This window comes from Delphinapterus leucas, chromosome X (assembly GCF_059928025.1).
Source record: "Delphinapterus leucas isolate spDelLeu-1000000601 "Yukka" chromosome X, BTC_Dleu_Yukka2, whole genome shotgun sequence".
Lineage (NCBI taxonomy): Eukaryota > Metazoa > Chordata > Mammalia > Artiodactyla > Monodontidae > Delphinapterus > Delphinapterus leucas.
Window position 1 is genome coordinate 91821683 of NC_143150.1, and position 25763 is coordinate 91847445.

The 25763-nt window shown below is 41.4% G+C and overlaps 2 protein-coding genes across 4 annotated transcripts in view; one reads left to right on the top strand and one right to left on the bottom strand.

The window, feature by feature from the left end:
- The window catches only part of ZNF674 (zinc finger protein 674), a 35799-nt gene extending 26537 nt beyond the window's left edge, over positions 1–9262 (top strand). The window contains 2 exon segments of the mRNA XM_089904983.1: positions 7670–8890; positions 8893–9262. Coding sequence (XP_089761109.1) covers positions 7670–8890; positions 8893–9158 — 1487 coding nt within the window. The 3' untranslated portion in view covers positions 9159–9262.
- KRABD4 (KRAB domain containing 4) overlaps positions 4655–25763 on the bottom strand; it is a 29265-nt gene continuing 8156 nt past the window's right edge. For all 3 annotated transcript variants that reach the window (XM_089904989.1, XM_089904990.1, XM_089904988.1), the window contains 6 exons: positions 17137–17263; positions 16721–16819; positions 14615–14658; positions 12967–13093; positions 12560–12658; positions 4655–11368 (listed from right to left, as the gene is read on the bottom strand). In XM_089904989.1, coding sequence (XP_089761115.1) covers positions 11301–11368; positions 12560–12658; positions 12967–13093; positions 14615–14658; positions 16721–16819; positions 17137–17263 — 564 coding nt within the window. In that variant the 3' untranslated portion in view covers positions 4655–11300. The remainder of the gene's footprint in view (positions 11369–12559; positions 12659–12966; positions 13094–14614; positions 14659–16720; positions 16820–17136; positions 17264–25763) is intronic.

A 25763-nucleotide genomic window follows, 5' to 3' on the forward strand; every position in this document is an offset into this window, starting at 1 on the left:
TTTTATGGTGTCATGTTTTATATTTAAGTCTTCAAGCCATTTTGAGTTTATTTTTGTGTGTGGTGTGAGGGTGTGTTCTAACTTCATTGATTTACATGCAGCTGTCCAACTTTGCCAAAACACCTTGCTGAAGAGACTGTCTTTCTCCACTGTATATTCTTGCCTGCTTTGTCAAATATTAATTGACTGTAGGTGTGTGGGTTTATTTCTGGGCTCTCTGTTCTGTTCCATTGATTCATATATCTGTTTTTGTGCCAATATCATGCTGTTTTTTTTAACATCTTTATTGGGGTATAATTGCTTTACAATGGTGTGTTAGTTTCTGCTTTATAACAAAGTGAATCAGTTATACATATACATATGTTCCCATATCTCTTCCCTCTTGCGTCTCCCTCCCTCTCACCCTCCCTATCCCACCCCTCCAGGCGGTCACAAAGCACCGAGCTGATATACCTGTGCTATGCGGCTGCTTCCCACTAGCTATCTACCTTACGTTTGTTAGTGTATATGTGTCCATGCCTCTCTCGCGCTTTGTCACGGCTCACCCTACCCCCTCCCCATATCCTCAAGTCCATTCTCCAGTAGGTCTGTGTCTTTATTCCTGTCTTACCCCTAGGTTCTTCATGACATTTTTTTTCTTAAATTCCATATATATGTGTTAGGATACGGTATTTGTCTTTCTCTTTCTGACTTACTTCACTCTGTATGACAGACTCTAGGTCTATCCACCTCATTACAAATAGCTCAATTTCTTTTCTTTTTATGGCTGAGTAATATTCCATTGTATATATGTGACACATCTTTATCCATTCATCCGATGATGGGCACTTAGGTTGTTTCCATCTCCAGGCTATTGTAAATAGGGCTGCAATGGACATTTTGGTACATGACTCCTTTTGAATTTTGGTTTTCTCAGGGTATATGCCCAGTAGTGGGATTGCTGGGTCATATGGTAGTTCTATTTGTAGTTTTTTAAGGAACCTCCATACTGTTCTCCATAGTGGCTGAACCAATTCACATTCCCACCAGCAGTACAAGAGTGTTCGCTTTTCTACACACCCTCTCCAGCATTTATTGTTTCTAGATTTTTTGATGATGGCCATTCTGACTGGTGTGAGATGATATCTCATTGTAGTTTTGATTGGCATGTCTCTAATGATTAATGATGTTGAGCATCTTTCATGTGTTTGTTGGCAGTCTGTATATCTTATTTGGAGAAATGTCTATTTAGGTCTTCTGCCCATTTTTGGATTGGATTGTTTATTTTTTTGTTATTGAGCTGCATGAGCTGCTTGTAAATTTTGGAAATTAATCCTTTGTCAGTTGCTTCATTTGCAAATATTTTCTCCCATTCTGAGGGTTGTCTTTTGGTCTTGTTTATGGTTTCCTTTGCTGTGCAAAAGCTTTGAAGTTTCATTAGGTCCCATTTGTTTATTTTTGTTTTTATTTCCATTTCTCTAGGAGGTGGGTCAAAAAGGATCTTGCTGTGATTTATGTCATAGAGCGTTCTGTCTATGTTTTCCTCTAAGAGTTTGATAGTTTCTGGCCTTACATTTAGGTCTTTAATCCATTTTGAGCTTATTTTTGTGTATGGTGTTAGGGAGTGATCTAATCTCATACTTTTACATGTACCTGTCCAGTTTTCCCAGCACCACTTATCGAAGAGGCTGTCCTTTCTCCACTGTACATTCCTGCCTCCTTTATCAAAGATAAGATGACCATATGTGCATGGGTTTATCTCTGGGCTTTCTATCCTGTTCCATTGATCTATCTTTCTGTTTTTGTGCCAGTACCATACCGTCTTGATTACTGTAGCTTTGTAGTATAGTCTGAAGTCAGGGAGCCGGCTTCCTTCAGCTCCCTTTTCCTTTCTCAAGATTGCTTTGGCTATTCAGGGTCTTTTGTGTTTCCATACAAATTGTGAAATTTTTTGTTATACTTCTGTGAAAAATGCCAGTGGTAGTTTGATAGGGATTGCATTGAATCTGTAGATTGCTTTGGGTAGTAGAGTCATTTTCACAATGTTGATTCTTCCAATCCAAGAACATGGTATATCTCTCCATCCACTTGTATCATCTTTAATTTCTTTCATCAGTGTCTTATAATTTTCTGCATACAGGTCTTTTGTCTCCTTAGGTAGGTTTATTCCTAGCTACTGTATTCTTTTTCTTGCAGTGGTAAATGGAAGTATTTTCTTCATTTTTCCTTCATATTTTTCATCAATAGTGTATAGGAATGCCAGAGATTTCTGTGCATTAATTTTGTATCCTGCTACTTTACCAGATTCATTGATTAGCTCTAGTAGTTTTCTGGTAGCATCTTTAGGATTCTCTATGTATAGTATCATGTCATCTGCAAACAGTGACAGCTTTACTTCTTCGTTTCCGATTTGGATTCCTGTTATTTCCTTTTCTTCTCTGATTGCTGTGGCTAAAACTTCCAAAACTATGTTGAATAAGAGTGGTGAGAGTGGGCAGCCATGTCTTGTTCCTGATCTTAGTGGAAATGCTTTCAGTTCTTCACCATTGAGGACGATGTTGGCTGTGGGTTTGTCATATATGGCCTTTATTATGTTGAGGAAAGTTCCCTCTATGCCTACTTTCTGCAGGGTTTTTATCATAAATTGGTGTTGAAATTTGTCAAAAGCTTTCTCTGCATCTATTGGGATGATCATATGGTTTTCTCCTTCAATTTGTTAATATGGTTTATCACATTGACAGATTTGCGTATATTGAAGAATCCTTGCATTCCTGGAATAAACCCCACTTGATCATGGTGTATGATACTTTTAATGTGCTGTTGGATTCTGTTTGCTAGTATTTTGTTGAGGATTTTGTATCTATGTTCATCAGTGATATTGGCCTGTAGTTTTATTTCTTTGTGACATCCTTGTCTGGTTTTGGTATCAAGGTGATGGTGGCCTCGTAGAAGGAATTTGGGAGTGTTCCTCCCTCTACTATATTTTGGAAGAGTTTGAGAAAGATAGGTGTTAGCTCTTCTCTAAATGTTTGATAGAATTCTCCTGTGAAGCCATCTGGTCCTGGGCTTTTGTTTGTTGGAAGATTTTTAATCACAGTTTCAATTTCAGTGCTTGTGATTGGTCTGTTCATATTTTCTATTTCTTCCTGGTTCAGTCTCGGCAGGTTGTGCATTTCTAAGAATTTGTCCATTTCTTCTAGGTTGTCCATTTTATTGGCATAGAGTTGCTTGTAGTAATCTCTCGTGATCTTTTGTATTTCTGCAGTGTCAGTTGTTACTTCTCCTTTTTCATTTCTAATTCTATTGATTTGAGTCTTCTCCCTTTTTTTCTTGATGAGTCTGGCTAATGGTTTCTCAATTTTGTTTATCTTCTCAAAGAACCAGCTTTTAGTTTTATTGATCTTTGCTATTGTTTCCTTCATTTCTTTTTCATTTATTTCTGATATGATTTTTATGATTTCTTTCCTTCTGCTAACTTGGGGGTTTTTTTGTTCTTCTTTCTCTAATTGCTTTAGGTGCAAGGTTAGGTTGTTTATTCGAGATGTTTCCTGCTTGTTATGATGGGCTTGTATTGCTATAAACTTCCCTCTTAGAACTGCTTTTGCTGCATCCTGTAGATTTTGGGTTGTCGTGTCTCCATTGTCATTTGTTTCTAGGTATTTTTTTATTTCCTCTTTGATTTCTTCAGTGATCACTTCGTTATTAAGTAGTGTATTGTTTAGCCTCCATGTCTTTGTACTTTTTACAGATCTTTTCCTGTAATTGATATAGTCTCATGGCGTTGTGGTCGGAAAAGATACTTGATACAATTTCAATTTTCTTAAATTTACCAAGGCTTGATTTGTGACCCAAGATATGATCTATCCTGGAGAATGTTCCATGAGCACTTGAGAAAAATGTGTATTCTGTTGTTTTTGGATGGAGTAGCCTATGAATATCAATTAAGTCCATCTTGTTTAATGTATCATTTAAAGCTTGTGTTTCCTTATTTATTTTGATTTTGGATGATCTGTCCATTGGTGAAAGTGGGGTGTTAAAGTCCCCTAGTATGAATGTGTTACTGTTGATTTCCCCTTTTATGGCTGTTAGTATTTGCCTTATGTATTGAGCTGCTCCTATGTTGGGTGCATAAATATTTACAATTGTTATATCTTCTTCTTGGATCGATCCCTTGATCATTATGTAGTGTCCTTCTTTGTCTCTTCTAATAGTCTTTATTTTAAAGTCTATTTTGTCTGATATGAGAATTGCTACTCCAGCTTTCTTTTGGTTTCCATTTGCATGGAATATCTTTTTCCATCCCCTCACTTTCAGTCTGTATGTGTCTCTAGGTCTGAAGTGGGTGTCTTGTAGACAGCATATATATGGGTCTTGTTTTTGTATCCATTCAGCCAATCTGTGTCTTTTGGTAGGAGCATTTAGTCCATTTACATTTAAGGTAATTATCGATATGTATGTTCCTATTCCCGTTTTCTAAATTGTTTTGGGTTCGTTATTATAGGTCTTTTCCTTCTCTTGTGTTTCTTGTCTAGAGAAGTTCCTTTAGCATTTGTTGTGAAGCTGGTTTGGTGGTGCTGAACTCTCTCAGCTTTTGCTTGTCTGTAAAGGTTTTAATTTCTCCATCACATCTGAATGAGATCCTTGCTGGGTAGAGTAATCTTGTTTGCAGGTTTTTCTCCTTCATCACTTTCAGTATGTCTTGCCACTCCCTTCTGGCTTGCAGAGTTTCTGCTGAAAGATCAGCTGTTAACCTTATGGGGATTCCCTTGTGTGTTATTTGTTGTTTTTCCCTTGGTGCTTTTAATATGCTTTCTTTGTATTTAATTTTTGACAGTTTGATTAATATGTGTCTTGGCGTATTTCTCCTTGGATTTATGCTGTATGGGACTCTCTGTGCTTCCTGGACTTGATTAACTGTTTCCTTTCCAATGTTAGGGAAGTTTTCAACTATAATCTCTTCAAATATTTTCTCAGTCCCTTTCTTTTTCTCTTCTTCTTCTGGAACCCCTATAATTCGAATGTTGGTGTGTTTAATGTTGTTCCAGAGGTCTCTGAGACTGTCCCCTGTTCTTTTCATTCTTTTTTCTTTATTCTGCTCTGCAGTAGTTATTTCCACTATTTTATCTTCCAGGTCACTTATCCGTTCTTCTGCCTCAGTTATTCTGCTATTGATCCCATCTAGAGTCTTTTTCATTTCTTGTGTTGTTCATCATTGTTTGTTTCATCTTTAGTTCTTCTAGGTCCTTGTTAAATGTTTCTTGCATTTTGTCCATTCTATTTCCAAGATTTTGGATCATCTTTACTATCATTATTCTGAATTCTTTTTCAGGTAGACTGCCTATTTCCTCTTCATTTGTTAGGTCTGGTTCATAAATCTTGCTCTCAAAGTCCACCTCCTCAATTTGGGATGATTCGTTGTCTCTTCATGTATTCCACAGATGCACGGTACATCAAGTTGTTTGTGGAGCTTTAATCCGCTGCTTCTGAGGCTGCTGGGAGAGATTTCCCTTTCTCTTTGATCTCACAGCTCACAGGGACTCAGCTTTGGCTTTGGTCCCGCCTCTGCGTGTAGGTCGCTGGAGGGCGTCTGGTTTTTGCTCAGACAGGACGGGGTTAAAGGAGCCACTGATTCGGGGGTTCTGATGCACTCAGGCCAGGGGGAGGGAGGGGCACAGAGTGCGGGGCGGGCCTGCGGCGGCAGAGGCCAGCGTGACGTTGCACCAGCCTGAGGCCCGCCATGCATTCTCCCAGGGAAGTTGTCCCTGGATCCCGGGAACCTGGCAATGGCGGGCTGCACAGGCTCCCTGGAAGAGGGGTGTGGATAGTAACCTGTGCTCGCACACAGGCCCCTTGGTGGTGGCAGCAGCAGCCTTAGCATCTCCCGCCCGTCTCTGGGGTCCGTGCTTTTAGCCGCGGCTTGCGCCCGTCTCTGGGGTCCGTGCTTTTAACCGTGGCTTGTGCCCGTCTCTGGGGTCTGCATTTTTAGCCGCAGCTCGCACCCATCTCTGGAGTTCTTTTAAGCAGCGCTCTTAAACCCCTCTCCTTGCGCACCAAGAAACAAAGAGGGAAGAAAAAGTCTCTTGCCTCTTAGGCAGCTCCAGACCTTTCCCCGGACTCCCTCCCGGCTAGCCATGGTGCACTAACCCCTTCAGGCTGTGTTCACGCAGCCAACCCCAGTCCTCTCCCTGTGCTCTGACCAAAGCCCGAGCCTCAACTCCCAGCCCCGCCTGCCCTGGCGGGTGAGCAGAGAAGCCTCTCGGGCTGGTGAGTGCCGGTCGGCACCAATCCTCTGTGTGGGAATCTCCCCGCTTTGCCCTCTGCACCCCTGTTGCTGTGCTCTCCTCCACGGCCCTGAAGCTGCCCCCTCCACCTCCGCAGTCTCCGCCCGTGAAGGGGCTTCCTAGTGTGTGGAAACCTTTCCTCCTTCACAGCTCCCTCCCACTGGTGCAGGTCCCGTCCCTATTCTTTTGTCTCTGTTTTTTCTTTTTTTCTTTTGCCCTACCCAGGTACGTGGGGAGTTTCTTGCCTTTTGGGAGGTCTGAGGTCTTCTGCCAGCATTCAGTAGGTGTGCTGTAGGAGTTGCTCCACGTGTAGAGGTATTTCTGGTGTATCTGTGGGGAGGAAGGTGATCTCCGCGTCTTACTCTTCTGCCATCTTCCCCCTGGATCCCATGCTGTTTTGATTACTGTGGCTTTGTAGTATTGTCTGAAGTCTGGGAGGGTTTTGCCTCCTGCTTTGTTCTTTTTCCTCGGGATTGCTTTGGCAATTCTGGGTCTTTTATGGTTCCATATAAATTTTAGGATTATTCTAGTTCTGTGAAAAATGTCATGGGTAATTTGATAGGGATCGCATTAAATCTATAGGTTGCTCTGGGTAGTATGGCCATTTTAACAATTCTTTGAATCCAAGACAATGGGATATTTTTTCTTCAAACCCTCTTCAGTTTCCTTTATCAATGTTTTATAGTTCTCAGCATATAAGTCTTTCACCTCTTTGGTCAAGTTTATTCCTAAGTATTTCATCTTTTTGATGTGATTTTAAAAGGGGTTGTTTATTTACTTTCCCTTTCTGATATTTCACTGTTAGTGTAAAGAAATGTAACTGATTTCTGGATGTTAATCTTGTATCCTGCTACCATACTGAATTTATCAGTTCTAGTAGTTTTTGTGTGAAGTCTTTAGGGATTTCTATATATAGTATCATATCAGGCTTTTGATTTCTTATATATAATATCCTTCTTTCCAGTTTCCTTGACCAGTGGGGAGTCTTTCTAGTTCCTGTTTAACACACATGGATGCCCTTTGTGGCTCCTACTTTAAGTGCAGATTATATTCTAGTTTCCTGAACATTTGTGCCCTGTGGTCTGGATTCCCCTGCAAATCTTCAACCTTCAGTTTCTGTTCACCCCATCACTTTAAACTCTCACTTCAGTTTTGACACCTAAAAACTTTCTTTTCTTGGTTTTGAGCTTGACTGGGTATTAAATTATTTTCTGTTAAATGTGGGCCAGCATTTGTTTGTATTTACAGTTGAGGGAGGTGGTGGTGGTGGAGCATAGGGAGGGTTCATCCACATCAGCTCAGGTCCATTAATAGGAGTTCACAGCAGGGCATTTATGAATGAATTTTATGCCATAACATTATAGTAGAAATATTTACAAGTTTGATGATTCATTGCATTTTTTCCCTAGAATTCTGGCAAGTTGGTGACCCAATAGATAATCATAAGGAAAGCCAAGACAAACCTCTGTGGCAAGCTGCATCCGTTGATAAGGAAACACTGAAGGATGGAAGTGGCCCAAAATTCAGAACATACGGAAAAATCATTTATCCAAGCACAAACTTTGTTTCTATAAGACAAAGACTCCCTAAATATGATTCATGGGGAAAGTGTTCAAAACATAATTTAAATTTTCTTAGTCAAAGTAGAAGCTATGTAAGAAAGAAAGATGATGAATGTAAGGCATATTGGAAATTATGCTTCCATTCTAATCTTGATAAAGCTCAACCTGGAGAGAAATTCTTTGAGCCTAATGAACATGGAAAAGCCCTCCACCATAAGCAATTCCTTAATAAAAGTCCAAGAATTCAAACTGGGGAGAAATTCTATAAATGTTCTGAATGTGGAAAAGTATTTATCCAGAAAGCAAACCTTGTTGTACATCAGAGAACTCACACCGGAGAGAAACCTTATGAATGCTGTGAATGTGCAAAAACCTTCAGCCAAAAGTCAACCCTCATTGCACACCAGAGAACTCATACAGGGGAGAAGCCGTATGAATGCAGTGAATGTGGGAAAACATTTATCCAGAAGTCAACTCTGATTAAACATCAGCGAACTCATACAGGAGAGAAACCATTTGTATGTGGTGAATGTGCAAAAGCTTTTAAGAGTTCATGTCACCTTATTAGACATGAAAAAACACACATTAGACAAGCATTTTATGAAGCTATCAAACGTGGTAAGTCCAGCCTTACACATCAAAGGACTCATACAGATGAGAAACCTGAGTGCAATAAACATGGGAAAGCCTTTGATGAGACGCCCACCCCCATTAAACATCAAGGAACTCATACAAAAGAGAAACCTTATGAGTGCAGTAAATGCGGAAAAGGCTTCAGGGGAAAGTCACACCTTTCTATTCATCAGAGAGTTCATACAGGAGAGAAACCCTATGAATGCAGCATATGTGGGAAGACTTTCAGTGGAAAATCACACCTCTCTGTCCATCATAGAACTCATACAGGAGAGAAACCTTATGAATGCAGAAGATGTGGGAAAGCATTTGGTGAGAAGTCAACCCTTATTGTACATCAGAGAACTCATACAGGAGAAAAACCCTATAAATGCAACGAATGTGGGAAAGCCTTCAATGAAAAGTCACCACTGACTAAACATCAGAGAATTCATACAGAGAGAGACCCTATGAATGCAGTGACTGTAGGAAAGCATTCAGTAGGAAGTCAGCTCTCATTAAACATCAGAGAATTCATACAAGAGAAAAACCCTATGAATGTAGTGAATGTGGCAAAGCCTTCAGTGCGAAATCAACTCTCATACATCACAGAACTCATACAGGAGAGAAACCTTATGAATGCAGAGAATGTGGCAAAGCCTTCAGTGGGAAGTCAACTCTCATTAAACATCAGAAAAGTCATACAGGAGAGAAAACCTATTAAGATACTTTACTGTGAGATAATTTCACTAGTTACACCTCATTATATTATATATCAATTCATCCTGGGGAGTAACCTTATAAATATCAAAAAGTGTCAAAAACTCTTCATATATTAATGTTCATTTAACTTAATAAAAGGCACAAAAGTATAATTCCAGAAGGATATAATAAATGTGATCAATTTTTCACGCAGAATTCTTACACAAGTGGAGAACTGTATACCAGAGAATTCAAAAGTGGCAAAACTGTGAATATATTGATGTGGAAAAGACTTTAGAAAGAATTTAAATATCCTTGCCTATCAGAGTATTTTTGCTGACCTATCAGAGTATTTATGCTGAGGAAAAACAAAGAATTTAATGAGTTTAGAAAACTGTGTTAGAAATTATGAGAGAAATATGTTCCATAGTCTATACCACACATTTTGTGTGAAAGGTGCAGAGGTTGCAAACAAGCACTCAATAATTAAGATATGTTCACTGTGGAGTAGAGGATGACATTTTTGAAAGAAAAATATAAAGCAAAAATTGTTAATCCTAGCTAGGGCAAACTCCCAGTTTACTTCTTAAACAAAATAGAAAAATTGCTTCCTTAAGTGGTGTGACGGAGGATGACTCATCATGATCCCTGAAACAAAGGAGCTCAAACAGGAGATCTTACACATATTCATCAACACTTTCAGTGCAGAAATGCAAACCCCTTACAGAAAAGTCATATATTAAGCTTTGACACACCTCACTTAGGAACAGTGCTTATAACTTAATATTTAAGGGTAATCATTTTATGGTTACATTTATGCCTCATTTTATTAGTCAGTAAAAGGTCTTTAATTTTCAGCTTATCTCCCTTAACATAATACTATTTAAAATAGAAAAAAAATAAATTGAATATCCAATAGTCAATTGATTAAAAACTGACATATCAATAAGATAGAATAGTATGCACTAATTAAAAATTTTTTCATGTTTGAGGATTTGGGGAAATGTTCATGGTAATTGGCTAAGTGAAAAAACATAAAACAATGTACCACATAACTTACATTATAAAAAAATACATCAAGGATGGATAATGCACCATTATATCAGTGACTCTGGATGGCAGAAAAGTAGCAGTTTTATGCTGAGTAAAATTATTTGCACATACATATGTATACAAATATATTTGTTTTATATTTGTATCTGTTGTAGGTGTGTGTGTATAGGTAGACACAGAACAAAAAGCTCGGAAGGAAATACAACAAATTATTAAGCAGATTATCCAGATTATCACTTGGGTGGTAGGATTATTGAGTTTTTAATTTTTTAAATGTCGTCTGCAGAAACTACCAATAAAATGATCTTGTGCATAGTTGATTCTGTCTTCCAATCCATTTTCCCATTCAGCTTTGTCTTTAATATGTGACACAATTCTCCTCTTAAAAGGACCCCATTTTCACATATGTCTATATATTCCCTATTCCTTTTCCATGTGGTTGTTTGAGTGTATGGTTTTGAGTATATGTTTTGCATCTTAAAAATGGGTATCCTGTGATTGTAATATCTGTATGTGATTTTTTTGGATAAAAATAAGTTATCTCCATAGTTCTTTATTCTGTAACCACTGAATACTGTTACATAAATTATCAGCTAACAAACTTTACAGGTGAGGAGAGAGGTAGTAAATGGTCCAACTGATAAGTATATGAATTCCAATTGTACACTAGGAGACTGAGGAAATCACCACTGGATGGGTCTGCGTGTGCAGTGGGCCACTGTGAATCAGGTTTAAGTGAGGACTCAGTGTAACACCTCTACCCAGTAAGCCCCCACTCTTAACAGGAGGGCCATGGTGATGCTTTGCATATCTGGGTATTAATGTCAACTCAGAAAGCTGTGTCCAATAGTCCTAAAAATATTCCCTTTTCCCCAATGACCATAGTCACCCAGATAAATGGCCATAGGTTCCCTCAGAAAGGGACTAAGATAAGTATTTTATGTTTGCTACAATGTTGTAGGGTTCTTCCTATAAGGGACATGGGCACCTCTCTAGACAATTGGTTCCAGATCTAAAATTTGGCTCAGGTCTGGGAACTCAGCAAGGGACCCTCACTTTTTAATGAAGCACTTGCCCTCAGACTTCTCTCTTTGAATCTTGCCTTTTTTTTTTATTTTTCGCCGTACCAGCTGGCTTGCAGGATCTTAGTTCTCTGACCAGGGATCGAACTCGAGCCCCCTGCAATGGAAATGCGGAGTCCAGTGGTTAGTCCCTGGTTAGGCCAGGGAATTCCCAAATCTTGCCTTTTTCTGATTGTAATATTAAACTGCAATTCTGTTGGTGCCCATCAGTCTTACTCCTAGGGATGCCAGGCTCATCATAGACTCATTACAACCAAGGAAAGAATTAATGAGCTTGAGAGAAAGTGTTTAGGCTTGTACCATTCAATATGGTGTTGGCGTTTTATAAATGCCCTTTAACAGACTGAGGAAGTTCCTTTCTATTCCTAGTTTATTAAGGGATTTTTTAAAATCACGAACATATATTAATTTTGCCACATTATTTTCCTGTAACCATTGAGATGATCATATGCTTTTGCCTTTATTCTGTTAATATATTTAATTAAATTGAATTCTGAATGTTAACCTTGCATTCATTTTCAAATGTTATTGGATTCCATTTGCTAAATATTTTGTTAAGGGTTTGTACATCAATATTCATGAGATTTATTGGTCTGTACTTTTCTTTCCCTTTAATTTCTTGGTCAGGTGTCAGGGTAATGCTGGTCTAAAAAACTTGCTGGGAATTATTTCCTCCTTATTTTCCTAAAGGGTTTGTATAGGATTGATATTATATCATTATAAATATTGGAGGACAATCTCCATGAGACCATTCTCACTTGCCTGGTAGAGCTGAAGGCCACTAGCAAAGCTTTTTTTTTTGTCCATCCCAACTCCAGTAAACCAGGTAGGATAATTTCCCTGAGGTTAAAGACTCTGCGTTTCAGACTTCGAGGGCCCACAGTATGCCAAGTAAAGAGGAAACATCACCCCTCCATCTGCTTGTCTTCTGATGAACACACAAATGCCCAAGAGATGGGGAAAGTCCCAACAGCTTCCAGAAAGGAGAGGGAGGAGGAAGGAGACAAGGCTGGGCACGTCTCCCTAGCCACCCAGATGCTGGAAGGTGGAGACGGGATCTACAGAACAGCAGTGGCTGCCTCTGTCTGAACCCCAAGAACAAGGGGCTGCAGAGGGGCAGCAGGTGGGGCATCGTGTGGCTATCACAGCAGCTCGTTCCATCAGACCCGAATTGTGTCCCCAAGTCTGGGGTTTCTGAGAAGAACTCCTGGGTGCGCCCCCGAGGCCAAGCTCTCCCTGACCCACCAGGTCCCCTTGCCCTGGCCCAACTGGCCCGGCACGGGCTCACCTGGACACCTCCGTGTTGCGCTTTCTCCAGCTGCCATCCTGGCCTCCTCTTCTCCTTGTCCCAACCTGGAGATCCTACCTGGTTGGGCCACGAGGAATCCTGTTAAGGGGAAATGACAGAGGACTTTCTAATTGACACATGAGGCATTCCGGAACCGAGGCCCATCCTTGCAGGGCAGAGATGGTCTGGCCTCGGTGACTGCCCCGTGAGCCCAGCTAGTGGGCCCTCAGTGCAGACCATCCACAGAGAAGGTGACAGCACAGACAGGGTGCAAACGCCATTATGAATTCTTGACCGTGAGCCTAAGGCCCGATTCATTCAGGGCCCAGACGCCCCTGAGCTGCAGCAGCCGACAGAGAGGGAGGCCCGGGGGGTGCGTTCCAGTCACCCTGTGAAGGGTCCCTCACCCACGGAGACAAGGTGGCTGTAGTTCTCCAGCATGACATCCCTGCAGAGGTTCTTCTGAGTGGCGTCCAGCTGCTGCCACTCCTCCAGGGTGAAGTCCACAAACACATCCCTGAAGGTCAACATTTCCTGCAACAGCACACTCCTCCTTAGCCCACTGTCAAAACAAGGTGGGCAGTGGGGGGGGGGGGGGCACTGGCATCTAGAGGGTAGAGGCCATCGATGTTGCTAAATATCCTCCAATGCACATGGCAGCCCTCCACAACACAGCATTATCTTGCCCAAACGTCAAGAGGGCACAGGTGAGAAAACCTGGGGTTGAGCAGTGAAATGGAATGATCATGAAAAGGACTAGAATGTGCTGTAATATGCGAAAAGAAGAAAATAAAAAGAAAAAGGGATTCTTAAGATAGATAAATAGGCACACATGATTTTCGGAAGAATGCATGAAAAAATGAAGGAGACACAAAGACAGGGTGAGAGGGAAAATTATTTTTCACCTTTTGATGAACAAAGTTTTGTTTGAATTTTTTGCCATATGCACAGAGTACTTTTTAAAATACTCAATTCAATTTATTAATGCTCTATTCAGAACATGTTTTTAGAATTTTGGCATCCATATTCTTAAGTGAAAGTGGTCTTTCACTTTTTGCTTTCTTGTAGTATCTTCCTTGAATTTAAGTTAACTGGCATCATAACATGTACTGGATTCCTTTTCACCTTTTAACAGCCTGGAAAAGTTGAACACAGAAATTATCTGCTCTTTAAAATTTTGTGAAAGCAGCAATTAGTCCAGGATTTGGAAGAGCAAATGTAAAGTGTGAACACCTTTGATTCAAAAATCCTACTTCCAGGTGTATTCTCCATAAATACCTGTACTAATGGGCCAAGAGATACATAGAAAGTTCTTCATGAGGCACTGTATATAATAGAAAAAGAAAATTAAAAATCTAAGTGTCCATTCGTAGAGAAATAGTTAAATGATACTTCTATACCATGAAATAGGAACTGAAATAATCTTTATGTACTGATGAGGAACAAAACCCAGAATACAATCAGGTGGGAAAAGCAAGATGGGTATGGGAGTGTGATGGCACTTGTGCAAAAACACATGTTACATATATGTCTATTTTTAGTTAAATTGATGTAAATGCATCTACAGCACCTTATCACCAAATTGTTAACAGTGGGCATCTGCGAGGAAGATGTGGTACTGGGGAGAGAAGAAGTAGGGATCTTTTGGATACTGTTTTTATGCATATTGGAACATGAGACATGGATTTACTTTCATTATTTCAAACATAATGAAAAAGCAAAAAGTGAACTGAAAGTGAAGAAATAGAAAAAGCAAGATGAGTCTATGTATTTAAACAATCTTCTCTGAGAAGGAAAAGAAAAAAAAGAAGAAGAGCAGTCCCAAGAGTAAGAAGTAGATTTTAAAAGTCTTTTCCTTTCTATCTTGTTCCTTTTTCTTTTCTCTTTTTTTTTGGTGAGGAGGGGAAGGACTGGAGAATCTGAGGTGGATGACAGGTTGAACAGAAAACAGCCAGAGCTAAGTGGACTAATAGATTTTTCAAGGCTGCAATATAATTTCCTAATTGCTGCCTCAAATTCACTGGAAACAAAGTAGGGGGTAAATTAGGAACTCACCTGGGACACGGCCATCTGGCTCTGCCCTGACAAAGGATGGAGATCTAGGAAGGCAGAATTAGGAGGGTCGAGATCAGTGCATACAGCCATGAGACCACCATCACCAGCTTAATAACAATCGCTCTTGCCCCACAGCGGGGATGATCTGGACACGTGGCTGGTAGCTCCAGCCTGTTCCCCTGGGACACGGCTAAGATCCTGTGTGTTTTCCACGTCAATTTATTTTCTCTTCCTGGACAGATTTATGACTTGTGTTTAAAGACATCTCCTCGGAAGCCATTAACAACCTGACATCTCCTTTCTCTCAGGAATTCTATGCCTGGAAATTTATCGTAAAAAGGCAATCATAAATAAGCACAGGCTACAAGGATGTTAACTGTAGGTGTTTCCACCATTCAACAATTTGGAAGCAACTAAACCTCCAGCAAAGGGGACTCAGATCAAAAATTAGACACGCAACATGGGAAATACCACATGGGCTTTAAAAATGCAATGCAATCCTGTTCTCATTTCTTAACGTATTTAAAAGTAGGTTACCAAAAAGCAAGTGTAGTGCGATCTCCTTTGTTAAGCAATATATATTTATTGAGGAAGAGCAGTCCAGAAGAGCATTTATGAAAACGTTGACACTGCTTACATTCCAGTGGTAATTCCACCTTTCCTCTTTTATTTACTTGCATTTTTTCATTTTTCACAATATCATTTACTAGTAAAATAGAAAGGAGAAATTATTACAAATCACCTATTATCACACTGAGCCCTGGAGGTGATAGACCCTGAGCAAAGTCTGGAGGACAGGGACAGCTTGCTGTGGTTTGGAGGAAGGAGACAAACCAGAGCTGAGCGTAGGACAGAAGGGAGGGGCGAGGAGGGAGAAGAGGCGGGGGGTAGAGGGAGGTTAAGGGCCAGGCATTGGTCACTTCCACATGGAGCTGGAAACCACTGACCTTGCGCCAGGCTCCTTCAGACCTACAGTGGGCCACTGCCACCCTGTTCCCGCCCCAATACTTCCTTATTTCCCATTATGTCCATTTGATCGCCAAGCTCTTCCTTATTTGGCAGTGTTCAAAACACAGTTCAGCAAGGAGCTTTTGTTAACCATTGCTACTGTAGCAATCCCTGCCTTAGGATCAGGACAACAGGGCCCAGCAAGATGATGCTTGATGAGTCACTTCCCAGACCCAGTTACTAGCATCAAAATGAGAGGCAGCAGAGCTAGGTGATGGCCTACCTAGAGACCACGCTGAAAGGTCACAGACACACAGAAACCAAAGACACCTCTTTGGTCATCTAGTCCGGGTAGAGGAGATTCAACAGAAAAGGAAAGAAGCAGCTCTATCCAGAACATGCCATCGTGCAAGTAATATGCCCTGAAGTTTATTTTTTTAATACATAGAGATAACACAAAAGACAAAATAATTGAGTGGGAGGGAAGTATTGACAAGAGGAGGAATCTAACAACAGGTGGAAAAAGTCAGATTTGGAAGAGCCTCAGAGAAATAAGAAAACAGAAACCTGTGTGAAGTTGACACTGTTTAAACACAAAGTGAGGGCCGACAAGGACATGGTGGTACTTGGCCTGGTAGAGCTGAAGGCCACTAGCAAAGCTTTTTTTTTTTGTCCATCCCAACTCCAGTAAACCAGGTAGGATAATTTCCCTGAGGTTAAGGACTCTGCGTTTCAGACTTCGAGGGCCCACAGTATGCCAAGTAAAGAGGAAACATCACCCCTCCATCTGCTTGTCTTCTGATGAACACACAAATGCCCAAGAGATGGGGAAAGTCCCAACAGCTTCCAGAAAGGAGAGGGAGGAGGAAGGAGACAAGGCTGGGCACGTCTCCCTAGCCACCCAGATGCTGGAAGGTGGAGACGGGATCTACAGAACAGCAGTGGCTGCCTCTGTCTGAACCCCAAGAACAAGGGGCTGCAGAGGGGCAGCAGGTGGGGCATCGTGTGGCTATCACAGCAGCTCGTTCCATCAGACCCGAATTGTGTCCCCAAGTCTGGGGTTTCTGAGAAGAACTCCTGGGTGCGCCCCCGAGGCCAAGCTCTCCCTGACCCACCAGGTCCCCTTGCCCTGGCCCAACTGGCCCGGCACGGGCTCACCTGGACACCTCCGTGTTGCGCTTTCTCCAGCTGCCATCCTGGCCTCCTCTTCTCCTTGTCCCAACCTGGAGATCCTACCTGGTTGGGCCACGAGGAATCCTGTTAAGGGGAAATGACAGAGGACTTTCTAATTGACACATGAGGCATTCCGGAACCGAGGCCCATCCTTGCAGGGCAGAGATGGTCTGGCCTCGGTGACTGCCCCGTGAGCCCAGCTAGTGGGCCCTCAGTGCAGACCATCCACAGAGAAGGTAACAGCACAGACATCCCGTGCAGGGTGCAAATGCCATTATGAATTCTTGACCGTGAGCCTAAGGCCCGATTCATTCAGGGCCCAGACGCCCCTGAGCTGCAGCAGTCGACAGAGAGGGAGCCCCGGGGGGTGCGTTCCAGTCACCCTGTGAAGGGTCCCTCACCCACGGAGACAAGGTGGCTGTAGTTCTCCAGCATGACATCCCTGCAGAGGTTCTTCTGAGTGGCGTCCAGCTGCTGCCACTCCTCCAGGGTGAAGTCCACAAACACATCCCTGATGGTCAACATTTCCTGCAACAGCACACTCTTCTTTAGCCCAGTGATTGGCTTGCAGATGGAGACAGTATGTTACATCAAGTGCCCACTCTGTGCCCATCCTATGTCCTTCACACGTAGAAAGATTTCAGTCCTCCCCACCACCCAGGAGAACCCTGACAGATGAGGACAGGAAGGCTCACAGAGTGTGAGGTCACCTGCTCAGGATCACACAGGTAGGAATTAAGGATTAAAGTCCATTCAGTCTGGTTTCCGCACGCACTTTTTAGACACTGAATTGCCTTTCTCTACGTAATTGTTCTTATGCTATTCACCATCCACAATTTGACATAGTATAGTATATAGGGTGCTTATGTAACTAAAATTATTTTAAACTCTATGGGGAAAGAGATCGAGTGTTAGAAATATTTTACCCTGGAAATTCATTCTTCCAACACATATTTATTGACTGGAGAGCAAGCTGATAAATTCTAAGGATGTAAAGGTTAATAAAAACAAACACCTCCTGAATTGAAGGAGCTACATACAGTCTAGTAGAGGGAGAAAAACAACACTTACAAACTCATACATGAAAGGGTGGGAGGAAAGGAAGGAGGCAATGGCAGAGGTAGGGCAGGGAACCCAGAATAGGGAGAAGTCAGTTCTGCTTAGGGCTGACAGAGAAGGCTTTGAAGGGGATGTAGATCTAGAAGAAACAGTTCGAAACACAGCTACTCAATCACGACCAACAGTGCTGATTATCCAATCAATCATGAGTCAAAGAACAGGACTATATCTGGCCTGGTCAGCAGATTGAGGTAAAAAAGGAAAGGTCTGTACTTGATCTTATCACCACCAAATAAGAATTTACTTCTCTAAGTGCCTGGATTCCTATCAGAGAGCAATAATCCACCTATTTACATTCTGGATTCCATCCTGTCCCACCCACACTTGGTGGCCTTAAATTCAAGGAGACATTTTGCACCCACAAGGCCCCCATGGGCCATATGTGGCACCAGTTTACTCAGCTTTGCAGAGGGAGACAGGAAACAGTGGGCCAAAGGGCAGTGACGCCAGCAAGAGGAGTTCTCAGTACAATCCAGTAGCTCAACCTGCCCCGTCCCACCTGAGGTGCCCGGGAACAGGGCCACACTGGCAAGTGCAGGCAGTATCTGGCTTGGAAGCCAGAAGCTGCTCCATGTACCAGTATCTCTTGTAACAGGCCCCTGAGCACATCTTCCAAGGTCCTGGCAAAGGACATGCCCAGTTATGAGAGTTACACTGGACTCAGGAAAACCCAAATCGGTGGCTTCCTATCAGCTATTTTCAGTTATTCACAGTCCTCCCAGTCCAGGTGCAGTTTGTTTACCAATCAAGAGTCATTGTGGCTTTTACATCCAGGAAGCTTCGAGTTTAGGTTAAGGAAGCTGAACTAATTGTTCCAGTGGATGATGGAAAATGTAACAAGGTATCAAGAAATCCAAAGCCATATGAGTGAAGTCTTATTTAGCATCCTGCAGTACACTGCCAAACGTGATCTTAAATCTCAAGTGTGGTATTTAAATGGAGAATAAATGAGTGCTTCCTTGCTATATAAATAAAATGCTTGATTTGTACAGATTAAAAAGAGTCATTTTGATCCTAAGTAACAACGCCTGGTAATACAGCTGTCATTCCACCATTATTGGGTTTCCAGGGACACAAAGCTAAAACCAGGTTAACTCGAGGTCAGATTTCCCTAATGAGGAGGAAGAATTTTATTCATGCTATACTTAGTGTTATGCTTCAGTAATGACAATGAAGAAAGTTAAAAACCCCTAACAGATCCTACACACACAGGGTCAGAATTTAGTCCAGAATGAAAGTATCTCAAATCGCTGTAGAAAAGAAGTCATTAGCAAAATCTGGCTAGGTATTTATGCAGGGAAAAAGCATACCATAAAGCTGCATTAGCTATCTCACTCCGAACTCCAAAATAAATTACAGATATGTCAGAGATTTAAATGTGTGCAGGATGATCATAAAATTACTAGTTGAAAGTTTTTATAATTCTAGAGTGGCAAAAGTCTTTCTAAGCCATCCCCAAATTCAGAAGACATATAGCTAAAGACTGGCAAACTTGATTACCTAGACGTTAGAAATTTCTAAATAGCAGAAAGAAAATAATTTTTTAAATTCTCAAACATCAGTATCAAAGTGGTAAAAATATTTGTAAGCTACATAACAATGATCTAATTTCCTTCATACACTAAAATTCTAACAAATCTTTAAGAAAGAGACCACAACCTAATACAGTATAACTGGAGGAATGTGAAATAAATTTATAATAGTATACCATTTATCACCCTTCAGATTCTTTTTCTTCTTGAGATATAATTAACATATAACATTGTGTAAGTTTAAGATGTACAATGTGTTGATTTGATACATTTATATTTTGCAATATGATTACCAACAGTCCAGTAGCATTAGCTAACACCTCTATCACGTCACACAATTATCATTTCTTTTTTGTAGTGAGAACAATTAAGATCTAGTCTCTCGGCAACTTTGAAGTTTATAATACAGTACTGTTGACTATAATCACTATGCTGGGCATTAGATCTCCAGGATTTATTTATACCCTTCAGCTTCTTAAACCTTCAACAGGTTGATAATACCTACTGCAGTCAAGTGTGTAGAAAAACACCAAAGAAGTTATAAACTATTTATTGCCTTCGGGGGAAGGGGGTGGAGCAACAGGTTAATATACATCAAAATGTATGTTGCAAATACTCTTTAATGCAGCAGTGCCCTTTCTAGGATTGTTACCCTAGACTTTTTGATGTCAGTTAAGAAAACACAACTCAATAAAATAGACAAAAGATTCATAGCAACAAAAATATAAGCATAAACATACAAATAGATTATAAACCTCATTAAAGTTCAAATACATGCTAATTAAACAGTAAGATACTGTCTTTTACCTATAAGGTTGGTAAACATTCAAATGATAGAGAAGAGCCACTGTTCACGAGCGGCTCACTGTTCATGAGCCACTGTTCCTCATATAGGAACATGAATACTCTCATAGAAGGCTGGTTGACAGGTAGTTTGGCAGTACCTATTACATTTTTTCTCATATTTTAACCAGGACTCTATCCTACTGAAATATTTATATGGGCATAAGGATGGTCAAGGCAGCATTATTTGTATTAGCAAAAAATAAGGGGAGACGGCCCTCAATGTCCTGTGTTCCTGGGAATCTAATAATGGTGGCATGACAGCTATATCACCAGGCAACATTGATTCTGATAAGAATGAACCCTGATAGTCAACAAGCTGCATCTGGACTGGTGGATGACAGAGTGGTTAAATAAATTGTTATGGCTATACTCTAAAACGGCCATTATAAAAATTGGCTGACATGAAAGGATGTCTGATATATTTTTGTTAAATGAAAAAAAGCAGAGTATGCATAGTAGGAGCATATTTTCATTAAAAATAACCCGTGCAAAAATTTTGGGTTTTTTTGTACACACACACACACACACACACACTTCCACCTGGAAGGCAAACAGTTAGTAGAAGGGCCAAGACTGGTTTCATTTGTTGGAATGCAACAGAAAAGGAGGAATAAAAATGAGCCATAAGGAAAAGGTAAACATCTTCCCTTACGGCATCACCCACTTTTTTTTTTTGGACTGTCTGTACTATCTTTCTATTTTTCTATCACATTTTTGGTCTTTTTTGTATCATCAGTTTGCATTTTCTGTATATAAATCCTCTGTGTATCATATGCACCGCCTTTCAGCCTCAAATGTCTTTTGACTGTACAGATTTTAACATTTTAATGCAGTCTAATCTGACAGTCTTTCTCTGTATGGTTTCTGGGTTTTGTATTTCATTAAAAATATTTCTTGCATTGAGCAAGGTTACAGAAATATCCTCTTAAATTTTCATCTAATTTCTCAAATATATATGTAGTTCTTTAATCAATCTGGCATTTTACTTTCATATGATGTAGAAGAGTCTAGCTTTGTTTCCATCCAGATGGAAACTCAGTTGTGCCACCATCATTCATTAACCACTCCTTTTCCCATAACTGAAATGACATTTTTATAATCTTGACTCACAAAAGCCTTTTGAAGCAATACATGAAATCTGGAAGCCACTAAAGATTGTGAAATTAGATCACATTTTAAAAATTTAAGTGTCTACTCTCCAAGATATGTAAACCCAGTCAAATGAGAAACCATGAAAAAATATTTACAACATACATGATAGAGGTCTAATTTACTTATTAAGTTAACATAAAGAGCTAGCAATCAGCAATCAAAGTAATTCCACACCCAAGAGAAAAATGTGCAAACAACTTAGAATAATCATCTGAAAGGAAAAAGTGCAAATTACATTTAAAAATATGAACAGACACTCAATTCAAGAAATGCAAATTAAAATGCACCACTCTTTTTTCCCCTCACAATGGCAAAAATCACTGTGATTGCCTGTTTATGGGAAAAGGCATCATACTGCTGCTAGGAGTACAAACTGCTACGTGCTATTTGGAGGGCAATTTGACAATCTTAAATCAAAATTCAAAATGTCTGTAACCACTGACCTAGAAATGTCACTTCTAGAAAGATATACTCATATGCATACAACTGGAATGTACATGGATATTCACTGCTATGTTGTTTATGGTAGCAAAAGCCTAGAAATATCCTAAATATACATCACTAGGAGAAAGGTAAATAATAAATGGCATTTCCATCCACTAGAATATCAAGTGGCTATTTTTGTAAATAAGGTAGACCACTGGTTTGAAACCTTGTGTAATTTTGTCCCCCAGGAGACACTTGGCAATGTCGGGAGACATTCTGGTTGTCAAAACTGGGGGAGGGAGTGCTACTGGCATCTAGCGGATAGAGGACAGGGATGCTGCTATACATGGTAAAATGCACAGGACCATCCCAAACAACAAAGAATAATCTGGCCCAAAATGGCGAGAGTGCCACAGTTCAGAATCCCTGGGATAAGCTATATACAACTGCAATGGAATGATCATTAAGACAAGGACAACAATGTGCTTTAATTTGCAAAAAAATTTTTTAAGAGATTCATATATCTAGATAGAGATGCATACATTATCTCTGGAAGAATGTATGAAACACTGAAGGAGACATGGGGACAGAGTGAGAGGGCGAATTATTTTTTACCTTTTCTTGAACAAAGCTTTTGCTTGAAATTTTTACCCTGTGCATGCATTACTTTAAAAAATGTGTAATTCAAATTATTACTATTCTATGCAGAATATTTTTAAATTTTGGGCATTCATATTCTTAAGCAAAGCTGGTCTATAATTTTCTTTTTTGTAGTATCTTCATCAAATTATTTTTTTGGCGGTACACGGGCCTCTCACTGTTGTGGCCTCTCCTGTTGCGGAGCACAGGCTCCGGACGCGCAGGCTCAGTGGCCATGGCTCACGGGCCCAGCTGCTCCGCAGCATGTGGGATCTTCCCGGACCGGGGCATGAACCCGTGTCCCCTGCATTGGCAGGCGGACTCTCAACCACTGCGCCACCAAGGAAGCCCTCTTCATCAAATTTAAGTGGCTTCATAAAATGAATTGGGTGCCTTTTCATCTTACATTTAAATTTGTACTCCCAACTCCTTCATAATTACTACTTTCATTAGTTTTCAAAGACCAGATAATTTCTGTGATCCAATTTTCCAGGCTTTTATTCAGCAATCTGATTTCCATGTGAACCCTCCACAACACTTATACTACTGAGCTTATAGATATATAGAAAGCTGTTCATGAGGCACTGTTTATAATAGTAAAAAAAATGAATAAAAACCCCAATATCTACGAATAGAGAAATAGTTAAATGATACATCCATACCACGAAATAGGAACTGAAATAATCTTTATGTATTGATGAGAAACAACACCCAGGATATAATCATGTGGGGAAAGCAAGATGGGTATGGGAATGTGATAGCATTTGTGCAAAAACATGTTACACATACGTCTATTTTCACTTAATTACACTGATGTAAATGCATCTACAGTGCCTTATCACCAAAATGTTAAAAGTGGGCATCTCTGAGGAAAATTGAGGTACTGGGGGGAGAAGAAATACAGATGATCGGGCTACTATTTTTATATGCATTTTAAAACATTAAGCATCGATTTACTTTCATTATTTTCCCTAATTAAAAAGAAAAAAGTGAACTGGAAGAAAGGTAAGTCTATGTATGTAAACAATCTTCTCTGAGAAGGAAAAGAGGAAAAGATGAAGTGCAGTTCCAAAAGGGACTGGGGCTTCTGGGAAGATGGCGGAAGAGTAAGACGTGGAGATCACCTTCCTCCCCACAGATACACCAGAAATACATCTACACGTGGAATATCTCCTACAGAACACCTACTGAACGCTGGCAGAAGACCTCAGACCTCCCAAAAGTCAAGTAACCCCCCACGTACCTGGGTAGGGCAAAAGAAAAAAGAATAAACAGAGAAAAAAGGATAGGGACGGGACCTGGACCAGTGGGAGGGAGCTGTGAAGGAGGAAGGGTTTCCACACACTAGGAAGCCCCTTCGGGGGCGGAGACTGTGGGTGGCGGAGGGGGAAGCTTCGGAGCCACGGTGGAGAGCGCAGCCACAGGGGTGCGGAGGGCAAAGTGGAGAGATTTCCGCACAGAGGATCAGGGCCCACCGGCACTCACCAGCCCGAGAGGCTTGTCTGCTCACCCGCCGGGGCAGGCGGGGCTGGGAGTTGAGGCTCGGGCTTCGGTCGGAGCGCAGGGAGAGGACAGGGGTTGGTGGCGTGAACACAGCCTGCAGGGGGTTAGTGCACCACGGCTAGCCGGGAGGGAGTCCAGGGAAAAGTCTGGACCTGCCGAAGAGGCAAGAGACTTTTTCTTCCCTCTTTGTTTCCTGGTGCGCGAGGAGAGGGGATTAAAAGCACTGCTTAAAGGAACTCCAGAGACGCGAGCGAGCCGCGGCTAAAAGCGCGGACCCCAGAGACAGGCATGAGATGCTAAGGCTGCTGCTGCTGCCACCACGAAGCCTGTGTGCGAGCACAGGTTACTATCCACACCCCCTTTCCGGGGAGCCTGTGCAGCCCGCCACTGCCAGGGTCCCGGGATCCAGGGACAACTCCCCCGGGAGAACGCACAGCTCGCCTCAAGCTGGTGCAACGTCACGCCGGCCTCTGCCGCCGCAGGCTCGCCCCGCACTCCGTGCCCCTCCCTCCCCCCCGGCCTGAGTGAGCCAGAGCCCCCAAATCAGCGGCTCCTTTAACCCCATCCTGTCTGAGCGAAGAACAGATACCCTCCAGCGACCTACATGCAGAGGCGGGGCCAAATCCAAAGCTGAGCCCCTGGGAGCTGTGAGAACAAAGAAGAGAAAGGGAAATCTCTCCCAGCAGCCTCAGAAGCAGCGGATTAAAGCTCCACAATCAACTTGATATACCGTGCATCTGTGGAATACATGAATACACAACGAATCATCCCAAATTGAGGAGGTGGACTTTGAGAGCAAGATTTATGATTTTTTCCCCTTTTCCTCTTTTTGTGAATGTGTATGTGTATGCTTCTGTGTGAGATTATGTCTGTATAGCTCTGCTTCCACCATTTGTCCTAGGGATCTATCCGTCCATTTTCTTTTCTTAACAATTATTTTTTTATTTTAATAACTTTATTATATTTTATCTTGCTTTACTTTATTTTACTTTATCTTCTTTCTTTTTTTTCCTTCCTTCCCTCCTTCCTCCCTTCCTTCCTCCCTCCCTCCCTCCTTTCTTTCTTTCTTTCTTCTTCTACTAATTCTTTCTTTCTACTTTTACTCCCTTTTATTCTGAGCCGTATGGATGAAAGGCTCTTGGTGCTGCAGTCAGGAGTCAGTGCTGTGCCTCTGAGCTGGGAGAGCCAACTTCAGGACACTGGTCCACAAGAGACCTCCCAGCTCCACATAATATCAAACAGCGAAAATCTCCCAGAGATCTCCAACTCAACACCAGCACCCAGCTTCACTCAACGACCAGCAAGTTACAGTGCTGGACATCCTATGCCAAACAACTAGCAAGACAGGAACACAACCCCACCCATTAGCAGAGAGGCTGCCTAAAATAATAAGTCCACAGACACCCCAAAACACACCACCAGACGTGGACCTGCCCACCAGAAAGACAAGATCCAGCTTCATCCACCAGAACACAGGCACTAGTCCCCTCCACCAGGAAGCCTACACAGCCCACTGAACCAACCTTAGCCACTGGGGACAGACACCAAAAACAACGGGAACTACGAACCTGCAGCCTGCAAAAAGGAGACCCCAAACACAGTAAGATAAGCAAAATGAGAAGACAGAAAAACACACAGCACATGAAGGAGCAAGATAAAAACCCACATGACATAACAAATGAAGAGGAAATAGGCAGTCTACCTGAAGAATAATTCAGAATAATGATAGTAAAGATGATCCAAAATCTTGGAAATAGAATGGACAAAATGCAAGAAACATTTAACAAATACCTAGAAGAACTAAAGAAGAA